Genomic DNA, 25,011 nt, shown 5'->3' with positions numbered 1-25,011 from the left:
AAGGTTTTATTATAGCTCCCAGATAAATATAAAAATTCTATAGCGCTGACTGTTTTTGTAGGTATATGGGATTTCTAAAAACTGTAGGTTAAACTTTCTAAAAACTGTTTCAATATACTTTTGTTGAAAAAAAGTCATTCTACAATACAAAATATGACAATTGCATATAATAAATTCAATCATTTTCCTAAGAACTGCAAGTATGTCCTGACAAAAATTATATTAAACATAAAGACTTCTACTTTTTTTTCTTAACATCTGAAGAGATGGGCAACTCTTTCAAATAGGTGGAAGTCATAGGGTTTTGAGAATTTATCACTGACCATTTGTTACTTTACGTTGCACTAGTGACATACATTTAGTTACTGAGTGATTGCATAGTACCCTAAAAACTGCAGGACATCCTGATAACTACATGTAACTAATAGTTAAACATTGCTTAATAGACAGTAATTATTCCAAGTTGTACAGCGTAATGGTGATTTTAAAATGTCTTATGTGTAAAGAGAGGTTGGATTTAGTTCAGTTAGGTTCTACTCAACTGTGAGGACATTAGTGATGGGCATGAAAATTTAATTAGCACAGCAACTGACTATCATTCAAAAAATATAGTTCCCCTACCACGCTTCCTCTTCCCTCCATCCCACTCGATAATGAAAATGCTTAGCTCAAAATAGAGTGAAATGTCACAAATTGCTGCCAGAATTCAAAAATGTTTTAACAGTTGGACATGTTTTTGTTTTGTTTTTAAAGCTTTACTCAGTTCCGCATCATTTTGGGAGACTTTAACTTTACAGAGATTGAAGAAGCTAACAGAATTTTGGGACCAATTTATTTCACTACTTTTGTGTTCTTTATGTTCTTCATTCTTTTGGTATGTAAGCCTTTGTTTATGGAGGGGGGCAGGTGTCACACTTGAGTTTTCAGTTACTTTTATCTTTACATCTCTCACTGCTATTATTTTTGGGTGACAGTAAGCTTACAACACAACTGGGAACTTAACCTTCAACAGATGCCCATCTCTACACTTTCAAAATAAAGTTGCATTGCATCTCCCTGCCCCCGCCACAGCCCTTCAAATGTTTTCCTGATTCAAGAATATTTTATTTCTTCTGAAATCTAACCAGTGACTTGCTATATAAGCTCTTCCCAAGTAGATCAACAGCATTATGGTGAGGAATTACAATACTCCCCCATACATACTGCATCTTTATTGATAAACAGTGCTCATGTTCAGGGGCTGGATGTTACTGTAATCTGAAGAAGGAATTGAAACATTAGACTACCATTAAGTGAGTCTGTGCAGTACCCGTTATTACTGGACTGAATATGTATCACATTCTTTTAATGAATTCAGGGGTTGGGAGTGAAAGAGACACTCATCCCCCACAAATCATTTTTCATTGTTAGATGCAATATTCATGAGATCAGACCCGTTCACAACCTATTGAAAGTTGCTTTGACTTTGTGGTGCAATTGCTGGTAGTCTGACAGACAAATTTTTGCAAGATCGGAGCAATTTGCAGAGACATTGAAGGCATTAATTTTGATAGTGGTATGTCCATCATGAAAATAAGCTTGACCAAAAGTCAGTGTCTTTCTAATCTCCTCCTCCAACTGCTGGGTGTGTCCAACAACACTATATATGTTAAAATATTTTAAAACATTTATGCAGCAGTGGTACGCTTTCTTGAATAAGATGTAGAGAAAAGATGGGACCTAACTTGTTTTGACTGGGGTGTTAATGATTTTAGAGCTAATTGGGGCTCCCTTGTAGCAACCTAGCCCCTAGAAGGAAAATCTACAAGGCTTTGTGGAGAGAGAGAGCAAAGGTAAAAATTTTCGTAGGACTTAGGAGCCAAAGTCACCTTGATTTTTTTCTTTCAGTGAAACTTAAGCTGCTAAATGTCAGTCACTTTTGAAAATGGGACTTAAGTGATTTAGGGACTTCAGTGGTTTTGAAAATTCTATTCCAGATTTAAAAAAAAACCAATCTTTTAATATGAGTAGTAACTTTCCCTTGGCATGCTTCATCCACAGACCAATCACATTGGGTGATGAGAGCAATTTCAAAGCCACTCCCACTACCTTTATACACTTTTCCATTCATTAGATACTGTTATTAATGCTTTCAAATACCATCACTAAGGTTGCTATTTAGTCACGGAAGTCACGGATTCCATGACTTCCAAAGCCCTCCGTGACTTCAGCCAGCCTCAGCTGGGAGCTTCAGGGACCCCTGCCGCTCCTGGACACCGTGGGCGGTGGGGAGATCTCTGTGGACAGCCACGGGGACCCCTAGAGCTCCCGGCCGCCACTGGTGGCAGGAGGGGACCCCCGGAGCTCCAAACTTCGGAGCCACAAGCGGAGGGGGACCCTGGAACTCCCAGCCCACCTGCAACTGCCCAAGCTCCTCATTTTATCATGGATATTTTTAGTAAAAGTCAGTGACAGGTCACGGGCTTCCATGAATTTTTCATTATTGCCCGTGACCTGTCACTGACTTTTACTAAAAATATCCATGACAAAATCTTAGCCTTAACCATCACCCTAATGTTACCACCAATATGGTGTGGAAATTTCAAGTTATTCCCAAACCTGGGGCTCCCACATGGTGATTTGGTATACTGCTGATAACCTATTATATAGGACAAGATTTTTCTGACATTGATTCTGTGGTTAATTAAGTACTATTGTCTGAAACAACCTTCGTTATTTCATGATGTCTCTTATCTAATATACTTTTTGGATGTTACATCGTTTGTGTGTGATAGGTGTTGAGTGCATCTATTCTGTTATAATTATTATGAGATTAAGAAATTTGTTAAAAATGTAACTGGCCTGAGGAAGAGTGAGCTAGCAAACAGAACATGGCACACTTGAACTTAGGAGGAACATTAAGCAGGTTTGAAATCCGTTGTGGAACATCTCAGAAAGTTAAACAAATGGAGGATGGTATTTTACAGGAGGAAAAAGCCCTTTTAATTAGATTAAGTAACAGCATCACTTATGGGTGTGGCCTACTTCTTTTGTTATGTTAAGTAGTAGCGTTAGCCTCCTACTCCATGGCTGCTATCTTGTTATAATGTTAAGGCCTGTCAGGGAATTTGCAATACTAAACCATATTTTGTGTGCTCATTACCATTTTCGGGTATTGTCATAAGGGTTGAATGGAATTGTGTTGAGAGCTCCTGTAGAGCAGTCACGGACATTGTGATACAAAGCTAGGAAAGATGTATCAAAAACAGCAGCATTTTTAAATCATGCACTTGTGAATTGAAGGAAAAATGAGCATAAGTCAAGGATGGGACTCCAGCCTTTCCTTTTAATTGTCCTGGCCTTTGGCTGTGGTGCAGTGATATATTGATGTACATTTTTAAAGGTTCCTTTGAGAGAAAAAAAATAATGAAAATATATACTTTTTGCATGCGAACCGAACACTTATTTCAGAATAGTCCTAGTAATGCCTATCCTATAGACTTGTGCAAAGACACTTATTGGGCATAAATGTGCCTTATTGGTATTTTGATACATATATTTACTCTCTTTGTAATGGCTTCTTTCAAGTAGTTAGTGTATGTCTGATGAATTAAATATTTGACACATGTAGCAATTTGAAATGGTTGACTTTTATTTCCTGATATCATTTATATAGCAATTAAAGTCTTATCAAACTTCATATTTGGGAAATATATACGTGCATAGTAGCGGATGGCTTTTTATACCTGCTCTATACTAAAAATATAACTGCATTTGTAATCAGGTGATTAAGTTGTCATCCGACCTGGTTAAAACAGAACAGTTGTGTCCACACACAAGCTTTTACCATAATACAGCTATGTTTGTAGTGCATATATGTCATGCTGTCTAAATTCGTGTATAACTGCCTTCTGGGAAAATCTGGGCAGCTGTTGGAAACCATCTCAGCAGGGGATAGTTGGGACAGGAGAGCATGTAACACAGAAGAGACCTAGCATCTCATGGGACATTACCCTCTGAGATGTCTTACCACAGCAAAGAATGGTCAAGTAAGTGACATGGGCAGGATTGGGGTCCCATCATCAGTACAACGAAAGTGTGCCAAACTGTAACAGGAAGATATCTGAGTGCCGAGATAGACTGCTGGCAAGGTAGAATGCTATTAACTGCCACAAGTATTGGAATAATAATTAGTAATAATCAATTAACCATGTTGTTTACTGATTAAATTCTCAGTTAAATATTGTTGTGGGTGAAGAACCTTGCATTTCAATATCTTGGCTGTTCAATATTACTTTCTAATTAAGGTCACTCCTCCCTTTATTTAAAAAAAAAAAAGTGCATCCATAGACTGGACTTTGTAGAGTACTTGTGAGATTGCTATAACTATGGCATAGTAGTAGTAATGGTCAGGTGTACTGTTAAACTCTAGAATTGCATTTTTTAACCTGAATTTTTAAATTTACTTTTTAAACAGAACATGTTTTTGGCCATTATCAATGATACTTATTCAGAGGTCAAATCAGATATGGCCCAGCAGAAAGTGGAAATGGAACTGTCCGATCTTATCAAAAAGGTAAAAAAGTTTTGTTACAAATACTGACATTGTATTGGCCAGATTCCAGACTCCTTTGTGCCTGGCTTACTGTATAAAATACTAAACTGCTGTATGGGCAACACCGAGTCAAACCAATCTACTGCTGAATAAAGCAAAAAACCCAATGGGCAGTAAAGGCAAGTCAGTCAGAATTAAGTACAAATTAAAATGAATTGTGTAACTTCATGTTGGTTTCTAGTAACCTGAGACTTGGGACGTTGAATCCAATCTCCTTGAATGTGATATACCAGAGTAGCTGAATCGGCATTGATAAAAAGTTCTGATGTGGAACTGGATCAGACTAAACCTTTAAATCTGTCAGGGTTTAGTTTGCTTACTTTATTTTATTTTGAATTATTTTGAATTCTGACTTGCAGTACCTTTTACTGCACAATCATACATGCAGGATGTCACACATTCATATGTACAGTAAAAGCTGTTTTATTCTGCACTTCACCAATCGGAAAGCTCTATAAACCGGCATTTCTGATCTTCATTGAAATTACAGTTTATAGTCCGGTTGGCATGGGGCTGGCAAGGGGTTAGGGTTGCTCCTAGGCTGAGTTGTGGCAGGTGGCTCTGCATGCTGCCTCTGCTCGCAGGCGCCGCCCCCAGAGCTCCCATTGGCCGTGGTTCCCGGCCAATGGGAGCTGCGGAGCTAGCCCTCCGAGCGGGGCGGGGGCAGCACATGGAGCCGCCTTCCGCACCTCCGCCTAGGAGCACCCGGGATAGGTCGCTGCTTGCAGGGAGCTGCCTGAGGTGAGCGCCCCGAGGATCCAGCACCCCGCACACCTTCACGTGCCCCAACCTGCTGCCCCAAAAAAAAAAAAAATAATGGAGATATCCCATCTCCTAGAACTGGAAGGGACCTTGAAAGGTCATCGAGTCCAGCCCCCTGCCTTCACTAGCAGGACCAAGTACTGATTTTTGCCCCAGATTCCCAAGTGGCCCCCTCAAGGATTGAACTCACAACCCTGGGTTTAGCAGGCCAATGCTCAAACCACTGAGCTATCCCTCCCCCCCGGACCAAGTACTGATTTTGCCCCAGATCCCTAAGTGGCCCCCTCAAGGATTGAACTCTCAACCCTGGGTTTAGCAGGCCAATGCTCAAACCACTGAGCTATCCCACCCCCTTACTGAGCTCCCCCTCCTGCACCCAAACTCCCTCCCAGAGCCTGCGCCCTAAGCTCCAGTCCCGCTTCCGCACCCAAACTCCCTCCCTCTTAGTTAACCGGCATTTTTCACTTACCGGCACCCCTCATTTCCCCAACATGCCGGATAAAACAGCTTTTACTGTATATTGGGAGTTGCTGATTGCAGCCACTGTTTAGTTACGTGCCTACTTTTTGTGTGTGTGTGTGTGTGTGTGTGTGTGTGTGTGTGTGTGTGCGCGCGCATATATATATAGAGAGAGATTTATATCTAGGCCAAGATTTATTTATTTGTGTCATGTATAGAAAGTGGCTAATTTTGTAGCCAGCATAATTTAAAGTTTTGAATGTGATTATTAAAGTAAAGGAGAAAACTAGAAGTGTTGCGTTGTTGGAATGAAGTTGCACAAAATTGCATCTCCAGAATTTATTTCAAAATTAGATAGTGATTTACAAAATGAATAAACTAAATAATATGTTTGTTTTGCACCCAGAACTATTGGTGGGAATTTTTTATATATATATAAAGAGAGATGCCTGTCTCATAGAACTGGAAGGGACCCTGAAAGGTCATCGAGTCCAGTCCCCTGCCTTCACTAGCAGGACCAAGTACTGATTTTTGCTGCAGATCCCTAAGTGGCCCCCTCAAGGATTGAACTCACAACCCTGAGTTTAGCAGGCCAATGCTCAAACCACTGAGTTATCCCTCCCCCCCATTTTCAAAGATGCCTAACATAGTTAAAAGCTCAACTCCCATTGACTTCAGTGGGAGTTGGGTATCTGAATCCCTTAGGCTCCTTTGGAATCCTAGCCACTGGTTGCAAGTATGCCTACCATAATTCATAGAAACAGGGAAATGAGAGATGAATAAGATTTACTGGGTTATCTTGTCTATTCAGGCCATGAGGGCCTGATGAAATACATCCTAGAATACTCAAGAAGCTGACTGAGGAGATATCTGAGCCATTAGCTATTATCTTCTAAAAGTCATGGAAGACAGGATAGATTCCAGAGGTGCCCATCTATAAAAAGTGAAATAAAGACAATCCGGGGAATTACAGACCAGTTAGCTTAACTTCAGTACCCAGAAAGATAATGGAACAAATAATTAAGCAATCAATTTGCAAACATTTAGAGGATAATAAGGTGATAAGTAAACAGTCAGCATGGATTGGTCAAGAACAAATCATGTCAAACCAACCTAATAGCTTTCTTTGACAGGTAACAAGCTGTGAATGTGGAGGAGTGGTAGATGTGATATATTTTGCCTTTAGTAAGCCTTTTGATACTGTCTCGCGTGACCTCATAAACAAACTAGGGAAATGCAACCTAGATGGAACTACTATAAGGTGGGTGCAAAACTGGTTGGGAAACCATTCCCAGAGAGTACTTGTCCGTGATTCACAGTCATCTGGAAGGGCATAACAAGTGAGGCCCCCCCAGGGATCAGTTCTGGGTCCGGTTCTGATCAGTATTTTCATCAATAATGTAGATAATGGCATAGAGAGAGCACTTCTAAAGTTTGTGGCCGATACCAAGCTGGGAGGGGTTGCAAGTGCTTTAGAGGATAGGATTAAAATTCAAATTGATCTGGACAAACTGGAGAAATGGTCTGAAGTAAATAGGATGAAATTCAATAATGACAAATGCAAAGTACTCCATTTAGGAAGGAACAATCAGTTGCACATACAAAATGGGAAATGACTGCTTAGGAAGGAGTACTGCAGAAAGGGATCTGGGGGGTCATACTGGATCACACGCTAAGTATGAGTCAACAGTGTAACACTGTTGCAAAAAAAAAAAAAAAAAAAAAAAAAAGCAAACATTCTGGGATGTATTAGCAGGGGTGTTGTAAGCAAGACACAAGAAGTAATTCTTCTGCTCTACTCCGCACTGATTAGTCCTCAGATGGAGTATTGTGTCCAATTCTGGGCACCACATTTCAGGAAAGATGGGGACAAATTGGAGAAAGTCCAGAGAAGAGGAACAAAAATGATTACAGATCTAGAAAACATGACCTATGAGGGAAGATTTAAAAAATTGTGTTTGTTTAGTCTGGAGAAGAGAAGGCTGAGAGGGAACATGATAGTTTTCAAGTACATCAAAGGTTGTTATAAGGAGGGAGGGAGGATGATTGTTCTCGTTAACCTCTGATGATAGGACAAGAAGCAATGGGCTTAAATTGCAGCAAGGGAGGTTTAGGTTGAAAAACTTCCTAACTATCAGGGAAGTTAATCACTAAGCTAAATAGCCTTGGGAGGTTGTGGAATCTCCATAATTGGAGATTTTTAAGAGTGGGTTAGACAAACACCTGTCAGGGATGGTCTAGAACAGCGGTTCTCAAACTGTGGGTCGCGACCCCAAAGTGGGTTGCTACCCTATTTTAATGGGGTCGCTTGGGCTGGCTTGGACTTGCCAAAGCCCAAGTCCCACCACCTTCAGCCCTGGTCGTCGGGGCTCATGTTACTGGCCCCCTGCCTGGGGCTGAAGCCCTTGGGCTTCGGCTTTACCCCCCACCCAACGCCCAGGGCTGCAAGACTTGGGCAGGCTCAGGCTTCAGTCCCCCTTCCTGGAATCGTATAATAATTTTTGTTTTCAGAAGGGGATCGCGGTGCAATGAAGTTTGAAAACCCCTGGTCTAGAAGATAATACTTAGTCCTGCCATGAGTGCAGGGGACTGGACTAGATGACGTCTCGAGGTCCCTTCCACTCCTATGATTATATGATTCCTCCAGTCCTTGTCAGAAAATATTAAATGAGGTTTGACTTCATTCAGGAATGCAAGCAATCTTCTTTACATGAAACAACAAGCAAAACAAAATTAAGTATGCCATTAGAAGTAGTTTTATTTTCTCTTATTTTATTTTCTCCGTTAGGGATACAATAAAGCCATGATTAAACTTAAATTGAAAAAAACTACTGTTGATGACATTTCAGAGAACTTGCGACAAGGTGGGGGAAAGTTAAACTTTGATGAACTACGACAGGATCTCAAGGGGTAAGGAAACCAGTATTTTGTATCTTAAACAATATTCCCAAGGGACTTGTGATACAAAGAATCTGTCTGATTTCCTCCAGGCCTGTAGGGTGTGAGTGGGGGTGAAGCCTTTGTTAAGGTACATTAATGCAAATAAAAACAATATGTAGGAGTGCTTCCATGTCAGGTGGGTTGCCAATAAAACTTATGCTTCCTTTTGTATCTAACAGAAGGGTTTTTATGTAAATAAATAGCGTGCTGGAAAATCTGCAGTGTTTCAGGAAAGTCCAAGGGCATTGCAGAAACAAACCTCCCAAAAAATGAGGGGTGGGGGAAGAGAGAAATAAAGGCTAATGGTGTGAGCTGGAGTGAGGTAACTAACTTTTCTTGGCTAGTTGCCTGTAAGTTGGACCCGTCCCCTTCATGGTGAGTGAGGATCAACCGAGAAGTTTTGGCACCATTATTGAAGAGGATTGGTAACAATTCATGGAGAGCAAGATGGTAGCGGCATTTAAGTAGGACCCTGCTCAAAAGGCTACCAACTATTGCCCTCTTTCTAGCCTTCTCTTATTTTTGGAAGGTTTATAAGTTGGCATTTGAGCAACTCAGTTGCATTTTTGATTCAACATGTGTTCTCCATTCTAACAAGGGGTTTTAGACATATGTATGGTATGAAGGTGGCATTAAAATCCATAGAGAACAATCTTTCCAGTGATGGATGCAAGCTGATTTTTTTTTTCCAGATCTCTCAATAGCCTTTGAGTCTGACTTTCTTGCAGGATTTCATGAGGATGGATGGAGTTTGACTTATAGTAGATGTGTTCCTCTCACTGATACCAAAGACAGGCAAATGAAGAACCTTTCCTCCCTCAAGTGCTCTTGTAAATGGGGTCCCGTAAAGTTTCATTTTGTCACCTGTCCTGTTAAGCAGAATCTGGGGTAGTTCATGAAATGTTTTGGTCTGCAGAGTCACCGGCATGCAGATGGTAGTTAGGACTAGAGCTCCTGTTGATCATACAGAGATACTGCATTCTCTTTGTTTTTACAATGCTAGTCACAATTAGGGATGTGGATAAGAGGAAACTGTCTTAAATGCAATCCAGAGAAAAGAGAGAGATGCTGTTAGGCAGGAAAAAAACCTCTAAAGCAATGGGCTGGGGCCAAGACTGTTGGTGATATGTACCCAAGCTTTGCCAGCATGGTTAGTGGACTTGGATTCGTGATGGGAAAGCTTGTAGGCAGCACTGAATTAGGTATGTTCTTTGGCTTTTAGAGAATTTGCTGTAGTTAAGACTTTTTTGTCGTCTCTTCTCCCCACCCTCACCCCCAACATTTTTCGCAAAACATCAAAAAAAAAGGGGGTCCATTTTATCTCCTTTTCAGGAAGGGTCACACGGATGCAGAGATTGAAGCAATATTTACTAAGTATGACCAGGATGGGGATCAGGAATTGACAGAACACGAACATCAGCAAATGAGAGATGATCTAGAGAAAGAAAGAGTAAGTCATGCTTTAGGGCAATTGGAAGACCTTGAACACCATTAGTTGGGTCAATGGAGTTTCTAAGCACCAATTCTCATTTGCATTTGATTTAGATTTACTAATCTATTAGGTTGCCTAACATTTACTCCCAACAAAACTATAAAAGGGTGAAAGGTAGTTCAGTGAATGAGGTCATGCAGCCTTGACCTTCAGCACACAGGTGAAAGTCTATGGATAACGTTTGTTTTTCATGAAGGAGGATCTGGATCTGGACAGGAGCTCTCTACCCCGTCCAATGAGTGGTCGAAGCTTTCCTCGCAGTCTGGATGACTCTGAAGAGGACGATGATGAGGACAGTGGACACAGCTCTAGAAGAAGAGGTAGCAGCTCTAGTGGGGTTTCATATGAAGAGTTCCAAGTGTAAGTGCAAGCAGTGCTGCAATGTGTGGGTTTTTTTAAATATATGTTGCCCTCCAATATAATTCTGGGTATTAACCAAATGAAATCTAAGAAATGTGTTACAAAGCTAACTGTATAAATAGCTATTTATCACTTGAAATCTATTCTCTGCAGTTAAAGTTGCTGTTAGAGGATCCTGGATGAAAATGGAAACAAAAGAAATAGTAACTCCCAGATTTAAATAAATAACTAACTCAAAAAAAAAAATTGGTGCAAAATGAAGGTTACTTACCTGTAACTGGGAATCTTCAGGATGGACTCTGCATATTCAGTGCAACACCGATTGGCACAGCCCAAAAGTAGGAATGTGCAGAGGACACTCAAAGAAATATGGGGTTTTCCTACTTTAATTTGGTTGGTGTCTAATGAGGGCATATGTATGGCAATTTCGTGTGCAGCAAGCCCGTCGTAATTCTACGGTGCATTAACTGGCACCCAGTTAATGTGCAGGACAATAGTGCATTGTAGATTCACATCCTGGCTTGCCACGCACTAAATCGTTGTGTAGACAAGCCCGGAGCCTCTTTGGTGTAATTACTGTAAGAATGAGCCATATCACACCAGAGTCCAAGTTAACTCCTCTGCTCTCAGGTGTTTGTGGAAGAATTTCATCCATGCTCATACAGTGGCTGACAACCTGAAAGAAACATTGTCAATGTTAGACTAATTCTAAAAGCCTGCTCTGCTCTTCTTTCATCAGACAAAAATCGAGGTTATTGTACATTCAAATAGAACTAAAGGATCAGCAGGAATTTGTATTACTTATGCTTGTATATTTGGCTGAAATGGTCTCTCTATAGGCCCCAGTCACAGCAAGGATGAATGAAGTGGTTATGACTTAGCGTTGCTAGAATCTGATTGACCATCTTCCTTGTTCAGTAGTAACTGTGTGTAATGATCCCAAACTGTACTAGTTAACATATCCGCAATCAAATGCCTGTGGGGTGGATGTATTTTCCTTATCTCCATACAGGAAGTAGACCGTATCGGTTAATTTGCTTGGGATGGGATTAACTTCATTAGAAATATTACAGCGTAATTAACACTTGTTACTTGCTTTCTAAATCCCCTTCACTTTAAAACATTCCATTAACTTTAAGGTTGTCTGCTATGTTCACCAGCTGTTATATGAAACTTGTTTGACAGGAGGGGTGGGTGGGTAATTAGGTAACTAGATCAAGGGAAAAAATAAACCTAGATGCTGTATTTCTGTAGACCATGATTGTAGAAAATGATTGTATTATATAACATCTAGCTCAGTTAGAGTACATACAGATCAGAATATGGAACCCTTCATTCACCATGGAAATGCATGTCTCTCTTAAGAAGTAACAACAGTTCTACTTATTTTTTTCTTCTCTCTCAAAGTATTGCAGAAATGAGTGTGTTTTAGTGACAGTGTGCTGGGATTCATTTCCGGGCCCAAAATCTTCCTCCGAAGATGCTATGGAAGTAGCACTCTCTCGTCTGTGGAAAGCAGAGTGCCTCTTGTACAATCTGTAGCAAACACCAGAAGTGGTACTGACCAGCTGTTGAGTGAGCCCCACCCGGCACTCCATTCCTGTACATTTTATATGATAGGATATCCCAAAAAAAGAAGGAAAACAGAGGACATAATTTAGGAGTTTTACACTTGCCGTCGCCCCTCTCCCTTGCTGAGAAAATTACAAATTATTCCATTGTCATTTTGGTTGTAGGTTTAATAAAAACTGTACAAATGTCATCTGATGACCTTTCCACTTCCTACAAGTCGATTAGCTAAAATCAAATTAATGACTTGAAAATGTCAGTAACAAATATCTGTTGCCTTTAGGTTGGTGAGACGAGTAGATCGCATGGAACATTCCATAGGCAGTATTGTTTCCAAAATTGATGCTGTCATTGTAAAGCTTGAGGCAATGGAGCGGGCCAAACTGAAAAGGAGAGATGTGTTGGGAAGACTGCTAGACGGAGTTACAGAGGTAAGAAACCCCCAGTATGACTTGAGCAGTCAGTTGACTGATCCTAACTAAAGAGCTGTTTTCCATTTAAGTTAGATGATGAGCTCATTTGTTTCTACTTTGCTTTTCTACTACTTCACACATAGGATTGTGATAACTGAGGTAGGCACCTTAGCAATGTTAAGCCAGTGACTATCAGACTCCATTTTGGGTTTATTTACAAGCACTTGATCAAAGTCCAGACGGAGACTAGTTATCATAGAGAATTAACACATCACTGTGTGAAGGCTCTGTCATACCATGGTGATGGGCACAGTATAAAAACTTGTCACTATTCTGCAGCTGCTACAACAGTACCTTTACCTCTTGTTCAGTGCTTGGTTTAGTACAAAGCCACACTATGGCATGAATTCATCTGAGATGTCTTTCAGAATATTTTATACCTTCTTCCAGATTTTGTTCACAATCAAATTTGGAAGATTACACAGCGAGTTTGTATCTTTCTTTGTATTTAGGATGAAAGATTGGGACGTGACAATGAAATCCACAGGGAACAAATGGAGAGGTTAGTGCGGGAGGAACTGGAGCGTTGGGAATCAGATGACACAGCTTCCCAAATGAGCCACCGCTTGGGAACGCCACTTGGACTGAATAGCCAGCCTCGTTCTAGGAATTCCCGTCCATCCTCCTCTCAGTCAACAGAAGGCATTGATGGAAGTGGAGGAGGGAATGGCGGGAGCAACATCCATGTGTAATATTAGTCAATGGGTTGTTTTAAAATTTCAATCCTGTATTATAACAGCAAATACGCTATTTACTATTTGTTTTCCAAAAACAGTGATGAATGTTAAAGCTCCCAGTGTCCCTCTGGGGATTGATCTGTAGGCCATAGGGACATCTAATTTACAACCACTGTGTCAGCAGCTGACAGATGTAAAGTTGGCATTACCTACCTACCCCACTAAATAGGGTGATATTCCCGTTGCCACCTACACTGGCTTTAGGACCATAATCCACCAGTAGCATTGCTTCAAGTGGCTGCACTTATAGGATCTGTGCCAGAGGGTTTTACAGTTTCCCTGTCTTCATTCAGTAAATGCAGCTGTTGGGATTTTTTCTAAGTACTCCCATCTTAATGCTTGCTATGCAGCAGGAGCTCATTTTGGTTATGTAAAATAGGACTGTAAGAATCTACTTTCCCATTAAATAATGCTGGAAACTAGTTTCAAAGTTGTTGTGAAGTAAGTCTCTTCTAAAAGTTTTGATTAATAGTTAGTCAAAAATGCATTTAACTTCTCAACTCAAATGCTTAGATTTCCAGTGCTTTATAATGGGAAATATTATTCTTAAATTCCTATTCTAAAATGTATTATTAAGGTGACTTCCTATATAGTTATTCCTGTTAATTATATTCAACACAAATTACAAACAAGTAACAAGATCGTGTTTAGTTCATTTTTATTATGAAGTAGACGAATATACAAGAAGCATATGAATAGTGCATATCAGTGCACTACTGCCAGAGGAAAAAGGCAATAGTGCACTGATACATAGGGAATGTTACTTCATATATTTTAGTGTTTTAAAAGTAGTTCTTTGGGAATTTCTTTACACATAAGAGAGACAAGGTGGGTACGGTAATATCTTCTATTGGATCAATTTCTATTTACACATAACTAATGTGATCATTGTTGTCTTTGTGTCTGTCCATAGCTGGCTTTTAGGGCCAAATTTTCAAAAAGGAAGACCTCTGAGCTCCGCATCCAAAACTGCACCTACCCTTTCCACAATTACATGCAGAAATTAGGTAAACAGTAGATAAGTTGTGAAAAACATCAATTAATCTTTTGGGGGATTCAAGGGGAGAGAGAAATTGACATTTTGAACATTTCTGATTAGCTCTAGCAAGTTTTCATTCCAATTCAAAGGCAGGGGCCTAATTAGTTTCTTATGTATGCACTTACCTGACCTGCATGAGCAATTGGAGGTATATTTCTGCATGTACACGTTTTTCTGTAGGGAACTACGCTACATCCTTTTGAAATTGTAGTCTTTAGTATAATAATCACTTTTTAGTAGAAGGCTTGCTGGATTTGAGACTGCAGTAGAGCTTTGAAGCAGCAACTGCACTGACAATGATTTGAGTTTGGTGTACAGAAAATTAGAGGCAAATATGTACTATTTTTGATAGTAGTATATATTTAGATATAGTGAAATATGGGAGTCTTCACTTAAGCTGACAGTTGCCTTAAGATTAACTGTAGGTTTAAAGGGGAATGGAAAACTTAATATTCAGATGAAGTACACAGTATTCTAAGTGCGTAGATTTGTAGGGTGTAAGAAGGAAAATGTCCATGCCTTTTTATTGATGCTGGTGGCTTTCATGTTGTGCTGCTTATAGGAATTGCTTCCTGTAATTAACCTTAAGTACCTTATATTTTTGTGTTAGTATTTTTGGTTTGGTACTGAATCAAATACACCTCCAAATATTGCAGTTTTCCCATATCTATATATACCAGCACTTGTTGTCATGTTACGGTGTCATCCAAGACACATTCCATATGACCAGAGCACTTGTCCTTGATAAAAACAAAACTTTTCTTATGTTAAATTTACAAGAAAGTGCATGTTCAGTAACTTACTCATCTTAGATGAAGGGACTTCTCCCCTACTGAGAGCTGAAATTTCCCAACAGACTATCGGTCAAGCTCCACTACTGCCAAGTGGATAAGAAATTAATCCAAATAGTTACGGTTAAGATTTTATCACAGATACTTTTAGTAAAAGTTAGGGATAGGTCACTGGCAATAAACAAAAATTCACTGAAGCCCCTGACTTTTATTAAAAATAACTGACAAAATGGGGCTGACAGGGGGATGAAAGCCTGAACCCCGCTGCAGGAGGGGAGGAGAGGCCTAACACCTGCTGCCGCTGTGGGTCACAGCTCTGGGGGCTCCCCCCCCCCCCCCCCCCACTGCCTGTGGAAGCTGGAAGCTGTGTGGTGGGCCCTCCTAAGCCCACAGCGGCTCAGAGCACCAGGGTCCCTGATAGCTTCAGCCCTGCCTCTATGGGGCTGAAGCGGAAAGTGTCATGGAGGTCTCTGAAAGTCATGGAATCCTGGTCTTCTGTGACATAATCTAAGCCTTAATAATAGTATACAAAACCTTCTGTTACATTACTGTGTCGGAGGTATATTTCAAGGGGTCAGTTGGCTAATTGGTAAGATTGTTTTTGTAAGCTCTAAAAAATTAGTATTTGGTTTGTTGGGGCATAGGAATATCAAAATGCCAGATACAGTATTATATGTCATGTAGTTAAAGTTTAAAACCAATCATCTGACCAAACAATTTGGCTTCACAGGAAAGAGGTTGCTAGTGCTCAGTTAAAATGATCTTTTGTTATAAAGACAAGACATGTTGGATGTTGCTGCAATATCATGCTGCAGAACTAAGGAAATTTGCATTTGTGAAGTTGTCTTTTCAAAACACTACAGCTATCACTGTGGCTTTAAATGTGTCCTAAAATTGTACCTTTCTCTAAACTAATATCGAACAAAGCTTTTCTTTTATTAGTATGTTAACTATGAAAACCAAAATGTTTGCATTCATAGCTATATTTGTTCATCTGTATATCTGTAACGTGTCGTTACTTAATAACAAACTTCATTTTGAAGTGCAGTAAGCTTTCATGGGCTATCCATGTGTGTTGACAATGTGCCATGCAAGAAGTACATGGCAACTAGACAAATGTGTTATACATTTTTTATTATGGTTTCATTTTAAGTTTAGATTCTCTTGTAACTGTTACTTTGTTTCTAGGGTAAAGGGTTTCTTCTAAGTAAGTGTAAAGTTTTGCATTAGCATGTGGCCTTATTAGGAAGCTGTTAATTATGCAAGTCTTCCACAGTTATCAAAGATTTATTGGTCTATAATACTGAGCACTTTACTTCCTAATAAAGATTTTACATATGAAAATCACCAATGTGTATGAGAATTATGGACAAAAATAGGCTGCATTTAAATCAGTCTCATTATGGGCAGTGTCCTGTATTTGACATGTTGCTTTTCTCTTCCCCCTTCTTCCCATCCCCCTGTACTGTTTTAAAAATTAAAAAAATATGGCTGCAGAACCACACTGATCCTCTTGTTTGGTAGAACCCAAAGGAAACTGAAGGCCTAGTCAGTTTCACTTACTGCCCTGCCCATCTGCATTAGATAAGGAAACTAAATTCTCATCCAACTTCACTTTATATAGTTTTTTAAACTATATATTTCTAGGTAGACATGTTTAGATATTTTTTTCAAGTGCTTTCTTGAGCTAGCTGTCTGCCACTATCAATAATGCAGACTAAGCCTTTGTCACCTTAGGATGTCAAAGATGCTTCTCTGTTTACATCTCCCTTACTGCTGATCTGGAGTTTCTACAGCATTCCTTGGTCCCTGGAAATCCCAGGCCTAAATTGTAAGCTGTCAGCAATCCTCTGCTGTCTCCATGCGCGTGAGACTTTTGTAATAGATGTAGCTCGGTAGCAAGCAGTATTAGTAAAAACTGAACACAGTTATCAAAATCTTTAATGTAATCTTTGAAAATGTTAAAACATTTTTAGTCCATTCACTATCAAAACTGCATTGTATTGTGTTATACTAGATGCTTGTTAACTCAGCTGAATTAAGAGAACTTCTTCAGGAAGCGCAGTTTCAAATATGCAATTGTAAAGAAGATTAGTGTCATGCATAGAAGAGCCACATAATTCCTCCACATGCCCCAAGCAGACACTTCAATGCCTTGCATTTTCAAATATTCTTCTCCAGTGCAGCTAGTCAATACAAATTAAAGTTTAAAAAGTTAATCCTTTGTAAAGATCTGTAACTGAATATTTAATTTGCTTGTTTTCATAATTTTGCTGAAAAATGCTTTGGTCCAATGCAAACAAACAGAATGGTGACCAAGGATAGATTAACCTGTGTCAGGAAAAAAAACAGGTTCAAACCTCAACTCTAATACTGAATTTGAACCTTTGCTATTCAGTTCGCATCAGCATGCATAAATAGTTACTCTACTCTGAAGAGGCCTTGGACTTGTAATACTTTTTAGGGCCTCAAGCTAGCAAATTTTGCAAGTTAGCATGTTGCATATTGTGGAGAAAAGAAAAATCTGAATTTAAAAGTCTTTGTGAAGAATTTGAAGAGATTAGCTGAGTACAACCTAGCAGAGAGTACCAAGACTAAGGGAAATTCCTCTTCCCTTCACTATTCTTTGGTAATAAACTATGAGATCTTCAAAGTGCAATTTTAGATATGCAATAAGAAATTAATATTACAAATATAAAGCACACATTAAAAATATTCTGTTAGGTCCTTTTCTACACAGGAAAACTTGCCATGTCCTGAAATGGTTTTCAAGAACAGATCTTAAACTGTTCCAGGATCACTACCTGTTCTCTCAAATGCTTTCTTTAAAAATTGTCCCCTCTACCTTCTCTAGCACTTGAAATAGTTTTAAATGTCTAAGCTTTACATGACTTATCTGAAATGAACCACCAAATATTTGAAAACCAGAGACTGACCCACTGGGAGCTGTGGCACCAGGAAAACAATGACAAAAAAATCTCAAATTCAATTTTGTAGTTTACGGAACTTGGGCTCCTTGCAAGAGCTTGTTTATAATAACTGCATACTTACATTGTAAATGGACTAGAAGTGATGCAACTTACATTGACCCCAGTCACATTGGCATTCTGGCAAAAGCTTAGACCTGTAAATTCATTAATTTGCAAAGCCTTTAAAGATAAAAACAAAAATATTAGGTAGTCAAGGGGGAACCTCTAAGCAGGTTTAATAAATTACTACATACTAAACAAACCAACAAAAGTTTCCATTAAAGTATATATCAAAATTGTAAGCCAAGATCTGAAAAACTGTCTGGAATCGAAGCTTTTTTTCTAGGGTGTTGAAGAAATCCTTCCACTGAAAACAGTTTAGTCTAATTTTCAGATAATCACATTTAAAGTATTGGTAAAATACTGTGAAAATACCCCCCTTTGTGACATAAGTGCAAACATTATCTTTGCCATAGGCACAGGGCCTGCTGCTGCACAGACAGTGCTATTGGGAAACCTGCACGATGGAAACTCATTGAAACAGAGCAAAAATGTCTCTGAACTAAAATAATACTACTGGCTCATTTCTCTTATGCTATAAGCCACAATATCTATTCCTTTCAGCTTTTTCAATTATTTATTTTATATGACAGGCCTCTAAGGCATGCCACTTTTTTTTTTTTCTCCCTGCCAGCTCCAAAACACTGATCAGATTGACTGTGTATTCTCTACTAAATTTCATAATTATAACGCCAGAGGGAACCATTGTGATCATCTAGTCTGACCATCTGTAATACTCAAGTCATAGAAGTTCCCTAAATTAATTCCTGTTTGAACTAGAGAATATCTTTTAGATACTGCATTCAGGATTGCAAATCATTTTAAGACACATGACTGTGGCAAAGGTCACAAAAATCAGAAAATAAGATCTGAATTATGGTTATAGATGACATAAGTGTATAGTTCAAAAGAGGCCACTTCTACAGCAGCAACAGGGATACAGCTTTCAGATTAGCACTACTGGGCTCACTTTAGCAATCTGTATAAACATTTGAAAGGAGTGTACTTATTTGTGTTACAGTTGTGCCTGATGCCCTTATTAAAATTGAGACTCACTCTGTGCTTGTATATGCCTGGCACAGTAAAGACAGTCCCGCATTTGAAGAGTTTACAATCTAAATAGAAAAGGTGAAAGACATGCGGAAAAACCAGGATTTTATTATGTTTTCTGGTTGTGGAGGAGAAAGCCACTCTCTTTTCCCTTCTTTGTAGCTATTGCTGAAATTGACATAATCCGGTTTTTAAATACCCCACCTCAGCATTACCTAAATCTCACTGGTACTCAGGCATGCTATTATTAAAATGTTATGGCAATAAAGTAAGGGAATTATCCAGTTTCACATGAAATAAGTAGTGGCCAAAACGTAAGAAATTAAAAATGCAGAGGAGTTAGGAAGTTGTTCATACTTCTAAGAGCAAATGAGAAACCACAATTATAGCAGATATTTAAGTTAGATTAGTATTAATTATGTATTGTGGAGAGCAGTTCTGCAACCTGCAAAGAATCAGGATGACTCGAGTAATCTTTTTCTGGCCCTACTGCTATTTATGATTGTTATCTATTGATTGCATTTTCTTGAGCTATGCTAATTTGTATTACAATACATATCTGAAACTGAGACCAACTGCACTGTACTGAGAATGTAAAGAGACAGGGAAAACTTATCTGTGTAAGTTGTATTTACCAATTATAACTGGAATAATATTATTTGACATTATTTCTTATAAGATAATGGTGATCTCTTTCAAAAGGTGTTTCCAGCACAATGCACAGAAAATGTAGCACTCACTGTCAGGCCGTAGCGAGGGATGCTGAAATAGTTCAACCAGAAAAGCCAAGATTCGATGCTTGTGAGATTTACCAGCAAGCCAGAGAAAATCTACAAACAGTAAAGAAACAGTCAAAAGTACGTCCTGAGAATTTTGCAGAGTCCTGAGTCATTTTAGATCGTGACATGCTTAGGGCTTGTCTACACTTGAAACATCCTTCCCTCCCTTGCACCCCCAAGGCAGTAGCTAGGTCAACGGAAGAATTCTTTTATTGGTATTGTCTACGAAGGGACTTAAGTCATCTTAACTACATGGCTCCTGGGTTTGGATTTTTCACACCCCGCATGAAACAACCTAATTTTCTAGTGTAGACCAGATCTTATTCAGTGTACAGAAATAATTCCCATTAATGTTAAATGTACACATGCACGATGAGTATAGAATCCTAAATCTGGGCCTGATCCCGTAGGCTTTACCTGCTCCCTGTCAATAGGAATAGGATTAGGCCCTTTGTTACGCGAGATGTTTAGTTGTTCCATGGTCTTGGACAGCAAGGGAAGAAATGCACTGGAGTTGTATTTGAGGCAGAAGTTTACTTAGAATCTTTTCGGGACAGTTTCTTTCTACCTGGAGCAATAGTGGCCTGCTGGGCCGTCACTAGTTTTTTGGCAGGAAACAAAGGATTTTCACTCAGAAGCACAGGTCTTAAGCCTCCTCCTAAAGCAGGCGAGTCCTAAGGAACACGAGCCTTTCTCTGGTCCCCAGCAGTAGGAAAGCCTGGAATCTCCTTCAAGTCATACTATAGTGAGTTGGAGCTTCCCTTTTCTAACCTTTGACATCCTAAACTAGGAAGAACTTAAGAGGGGAAATCCAGCAGTTCCTCAGCAACAATCCTCTGACATGATTTAATTATAGAAATAAAAGGCCTAAATCTTGGTCAAGACAGGCAATGGGTAAAAATATAAACAAAGCTGGCAGAAATGACCACCGCCCTGGAAAAGAAAAGCTCCGTAATCTGCTCTGGAAGAGCAATCCAATAGATTTTTCTCTTTATAGGTAAGAATAATCCATATCGGAGGGGGACAAAAATAATCATTGAGTTCAAGGACTTTGATTAGGCTCTGGTGTATTCCACAGAATCTTCCAAAAGCTTTCCTCCCTCCTGCAACACTACCAGCAGTTACACCCATATGTGCCAAGGCCATGCAAAATAGTCCTATTCAAGTTATGTAATTCTGGAGAGGTGATAACGCCTAAGGAGTCAGAGACCAATCATACCCCTCAAACGCTAGTCACTTGCAAAGCAATGGGGAGCCACTGCTCTGGGCCACTTTGCTTTTTTTACACCTGCTCACTTGAGCTGTCTCACTTTACAGGAGATGTGTCCATAATGTGATCTGATATCAAGAGGAAGGATTAGGCAGTATTCTTAAAATTCCAGAGGACTCTGCTGATGTGCTTCAAAGCACATATAAATAGTTTTCTATAAACAAAGTACTTACACATGGCATTTCATTGGCATTTCTTTTGTACAACAAACATTTAAGAGAAAAAACAAAAATGTATCACTTACAATCATAAAAACAAAGCAAATATTTATGAGGAGATTAGCGACAGCCACAACATCTTGTCCCGTTGCTATAGCCAGAGCCATAGAACTGGCTGTGTAGGCGACCAGTATAAGGGTAACCATCATGATAAAGAAGGCTCCAATTGTTGGCTTGAAACCTAAGAAATGGGGGTGGAAAAAGTCTGTCTGTCTTTTCCTAGATTAGGGTTTTAATGTGTACTATGCACATACCTTTTTGTAGTACCACAGTACATAGTTTGCTTTTATTTGCAGAAAAGGAGTATTATCAACCATAAAGTGTTCTGTCCTACTGCATGAACACCACTTTAAAGAAAATGAATAGCTTGGATTATAATAGGAATTCAGAATGGAAACCTATATCCATTGTACCTAAAGCTGAGTCAATTAAAAGGCCAAATAAAGAAGTAGTCCAGCTGCAGGGAAGGAGTAGTAAGGTCATCCTCCCTTCCTGCATGCTAAACAACCTCTTTCAAATGCCTGCTCAAAAACCACTCCTTTGTCTTGTTTTCCACCCTTGATTTTTTTACTCTCATGCTATCTACTCCTCTATATACTCTACTGGTCTATACTTTAAAATATCAGAATCTATAAATCACTGTATAATATTTTCATTTGTATGTGGTTTACTCTCTGCCCCCTTCTGTTGTCTGATACCCTTCTGATCTATGCTTGCCTAATTTAGAGCAAGATTTTTATTTTTTTACTTTCGTTCATGGTGAGCAGTCCTACTGATTTGATCGTATTAGACTGTAATCTTGTCAAGACAGGGATGATGTCTTTTTAATCCCTGTTAGGTGCCACACAATGGTACTGTATTGTTTATTGTCATGAATAGTAATAACTGGATAGATCCTCAGCTGGTGTAAATTGGTGTAGCTCGATTAATGTCAGTGAAGCTACCCAATTTACCTCAGCAGCAGATCTGGTCCAATCAATTTATTAACATAGTTAACTTGTAGAAAAGTCAAGTTCATTAATACCCTTGGGTCTCTTGCTCCATAACCATTAGATTAGACAAATCCTAAAAAGGCATACACAGAATTTGGGAGGAATGCATAAATCAGTGTAAAAGCTTACCAAAGCTAACTTCAGATTTGTATTAACAGTAAGTAGCTTCAAAACAATCTATTTACCAACCTACTCCCAGAATAAAGGTTTTCTATAAGCTTATGCTAAAGGGAGGAAAAAAATAAAAAATGGGACAAGGACCCTATAAGGAAGAAGTGCAAACAGACAACCTGTGGATAACTGAATTATTTGCCAAAGGAAAGAGTGAATGACCATAGTTCATTTTGATGCAGCTTTCTTTTACAGGATACTTGCCTATTAAGAAATAATTTATACAGGTGAAGATGATGCTTGGTAAAGTCCTCATGGGTATTAAATCAGCTATTATCTTTGAGAAAAAATATGCAGATACTCTGTAGTAACCACTGATATATTCATGTCTAGAACACAGAAATATATATGTATATTACAGATTATATTTCAGTAATAAAGCAATGAAGCCATATAGACTGGGATTTTCAAAGCAGCCTAAGGGAGTTAGACACCCAACAGCCATTAATTTTAATGGAATCTGGGCACCTAAATCCCTGCCATGATCTATAGTGATCAACTTACATTTTAACAAACACTTTAAAGATCTCCTGAAACCTTATAATACAGGGTACATAGGAGTACTGATTGAGCTTCTCTTATTCATTATTTTGTAGCTTAGGGTACGTATCGGGGGGTAGCAATCAATTTATCCGGGATTGATATTCGCGTCTCGTTAAGACGTGATATATCGATCCCTGAAGGCGCTCACCGTGAACTCCACCAGAGCGAGCGGCAGTAGCACTGTCAACGGGGGAGCCGCAGCCGTCGATCCCGCGCCGTGTGGACCCCAGGTAATTTGATCTAAGATACTTCGACTTCAGCTACGCTATTTCCCCCCCGCCCCCGTGTAGACCAACCCTTAGTTAAGCACTATATTAATCATCTCATCTTTAATCTAAACAATCCCACTTTCTTCAATCTATTTTCATATGAAACTCTTTCTGTGCCTCAAATCATTGACACCTTCTTTGAATCCACTCTATTTCTGCTGTAACCTTTTTGAGATTGGATGACCTGAACACCCTATTCCATCCTTTGTGGTGAAGACAGATGCAAAGAAATCCATTTAACTTCTTTGCAGTGTTTATATTCCTTAATTGTTCCGTTTATTTCCTGTCAGTCTAGTGGATTTATTGATTCTGAGATATACTTACATATTTCCTTTTTTGATTTTATGTCTTTAGCTATTTGCTTTTCATAACCCTTCTTAGTCTTCCTTATTTATAGCTTACATTTTTATCTTCCATAGTTTATGCTCCTCTTTATTCTCTTCATTTTTTGATTCATACTTTACTTAGCTTGAATAACCTCTTGAACTTTGGTATTTGACCATACTGCTTTTTTCTTGCCCTCCTGGTACTACTTTTAGTTAGGGAGATACATCGCTTCCATGAATTATGAACTGCTTAAGCAGGCTCCATGCTGAGTCTAGTGTTTTTATCCCTTAATTTTGACTTTAGAGTCTTTTTGATTATCTTCTTCATTAAAAAAAAAAAAAAACCCTCCTTGCTCAAGTTTACAGTGCTAGTTTTTGGTATGATCCCTTTCCTACAAATGTTCAGTTTAATTATTTTGGTGGTCACTATGACTTAGTGGTTTGATTATAGTTACTTCTTGGACCAGCTCTTGTGAGTTTCACTTGGGACTAAATGGAGAAAAGCCTGTTTACGCTTATCTTTGCTGCAGAGTTCATTTGGTCCCTTATTCAGGTGTTGATCCTGTCCACAAACAGAAACATCTCATGCGAGTTGGTAGTGCTTTACACCTGAGCTAGCTGAGCTATAGGCTAAAGCCCAGAGACTTTGATACTGAGGGTGGTAGCCCACCGACTGCACTGTGGATACAGACTTTTTTACATGAGCCCTAGAACTGTGGTTCTTAACCAGGGGTACACAGCAGTCTTGCAGTGATACAGCAACTCAACTAGATATTTGCCTAGGTTTACAACAGGCTACATAAAAAGCACAAGGAAAGTCAGTACACACTAAAATTTCATGCAGTGACTTGTTTATACTGCTGTACAGAATATACACTGAATTGTAAGTACAATATTTATATTCCAATTTCTTTATAATTATATGGTAAAAATGAGAAAATAAGCAATTTTTCAGTAATAGTGCATAGGGCCGGATTAACGCAGGGGCTTTAGGGGCTGCATCCCAGGGCCTCGGGCTAGGGGCGCAGCAGGGCTCAGGCAGGCTGCCTGCTTGCTGTGGCCTCACGCCGCTCCTGGAAGTGGCTAGCTGCTGGCACGTCTCTACAGCCCCTGAAGTGGCGGGGGAGGCGGCTCCACATGCTACCCCC

At 39.3% G+C, this 25,011-nt stretch overlaps 2 protein-coding genes across 3 annotated transcripts in view; one reads left to right on the top strand and one right to left on the bottom strand.

Moving 5' to 3' along the window:
- PKD2 (polycystin 2, transient receptor potential cation channel) overlaps window positions 1–16,563 on the top strand; it is a 42,403-nt gene extending 25,840 nt beyond the window's left edge. Inside the window, exons 9-15 of the mRNA XM_034771237.1 lie at window positions 754–874; window positions 4,457–4,555; window positions 8,604–8,725; window positions 10,088–10,205; window positions 10,444–10,607; window positions 12,460–12,607; window positions 13,102–16,563. Of these exons, the coding sequence (XP_034627128.1) occupies window positions 754–874; window positions 4,457–4,555; window positions 8,604–8,725; window positions 10,088–10,205; window positions 10,444–10,607; window positions 12,460–12,607; window positions 13,102–13,341 (1,012 nt within the window). The 3' untranslated portion in view covers window positions 13,342–16,563. The remainder of the gene's footprint in view (window positions 1–753; window positions 875–4,456; window positions 4,556–8,603; window positions 8,726–10,087; window positions 10,206–10,443; window positions 10,608–12,459; window positions 12,608–13,101) is intronic.
- A 408-nt stretch (window positions 16,564–16,971) lies between these two features.
- The window catches only part of LOC117877769 (broad substrate specificity ATP-binding cassette transporter ABCG2-like), a 36,408-nt gene continuing 28,368 nt past the window's right edge, over window positions 16,972–25,011 (bottom strand). For both annotated transcript variants that reach the window (XM_034771238.1, XM_034771239.1), the window contains exons 11-15: window positions 22,930–23,054; window positions 21,589–21,743; window positions 20,036–20,125; window positions 18,268–18,365; window positions 16,972–17,402 (exon numbers count right to left, since the gene is read on the bottom strand). In XM_034771238.1, coding sequence (XP_034627129.1) covers window positions 17,255–17,402; window positions 18,268–18,365; window positions 20,036–20,125; window positions 21,589–21,743; window positions 22,930–23,054 — 616 coding nt within the window. In that variant the 3' untranslated portion in view covers window positions 16,972–17,254. The remainder of the gene's footprint in view (window positions 17,403–18,267; window positions 18,366–20,035; window positions 20,126–21,588; window positions 21,744–22,929; window positions 23,055–25,011) is intronic.

This window comes from Trachemys scripta, chromosome 5 (genome assembly GCF_013100865.1).
Source record: "Trachemys scripta elegans isolate TJP31775 chromosome 5, CAS_Tse_1.0, whole genome shotgun sequence".
Lineage (NCBI taxonomy): Eukaryota > Metazoa > Chordata > Testudines > Emydidae > Trachemys > Trachemys scripta.
This window is presented reverse-complemented; position numbering and strand designations above follow the sequence as displayed.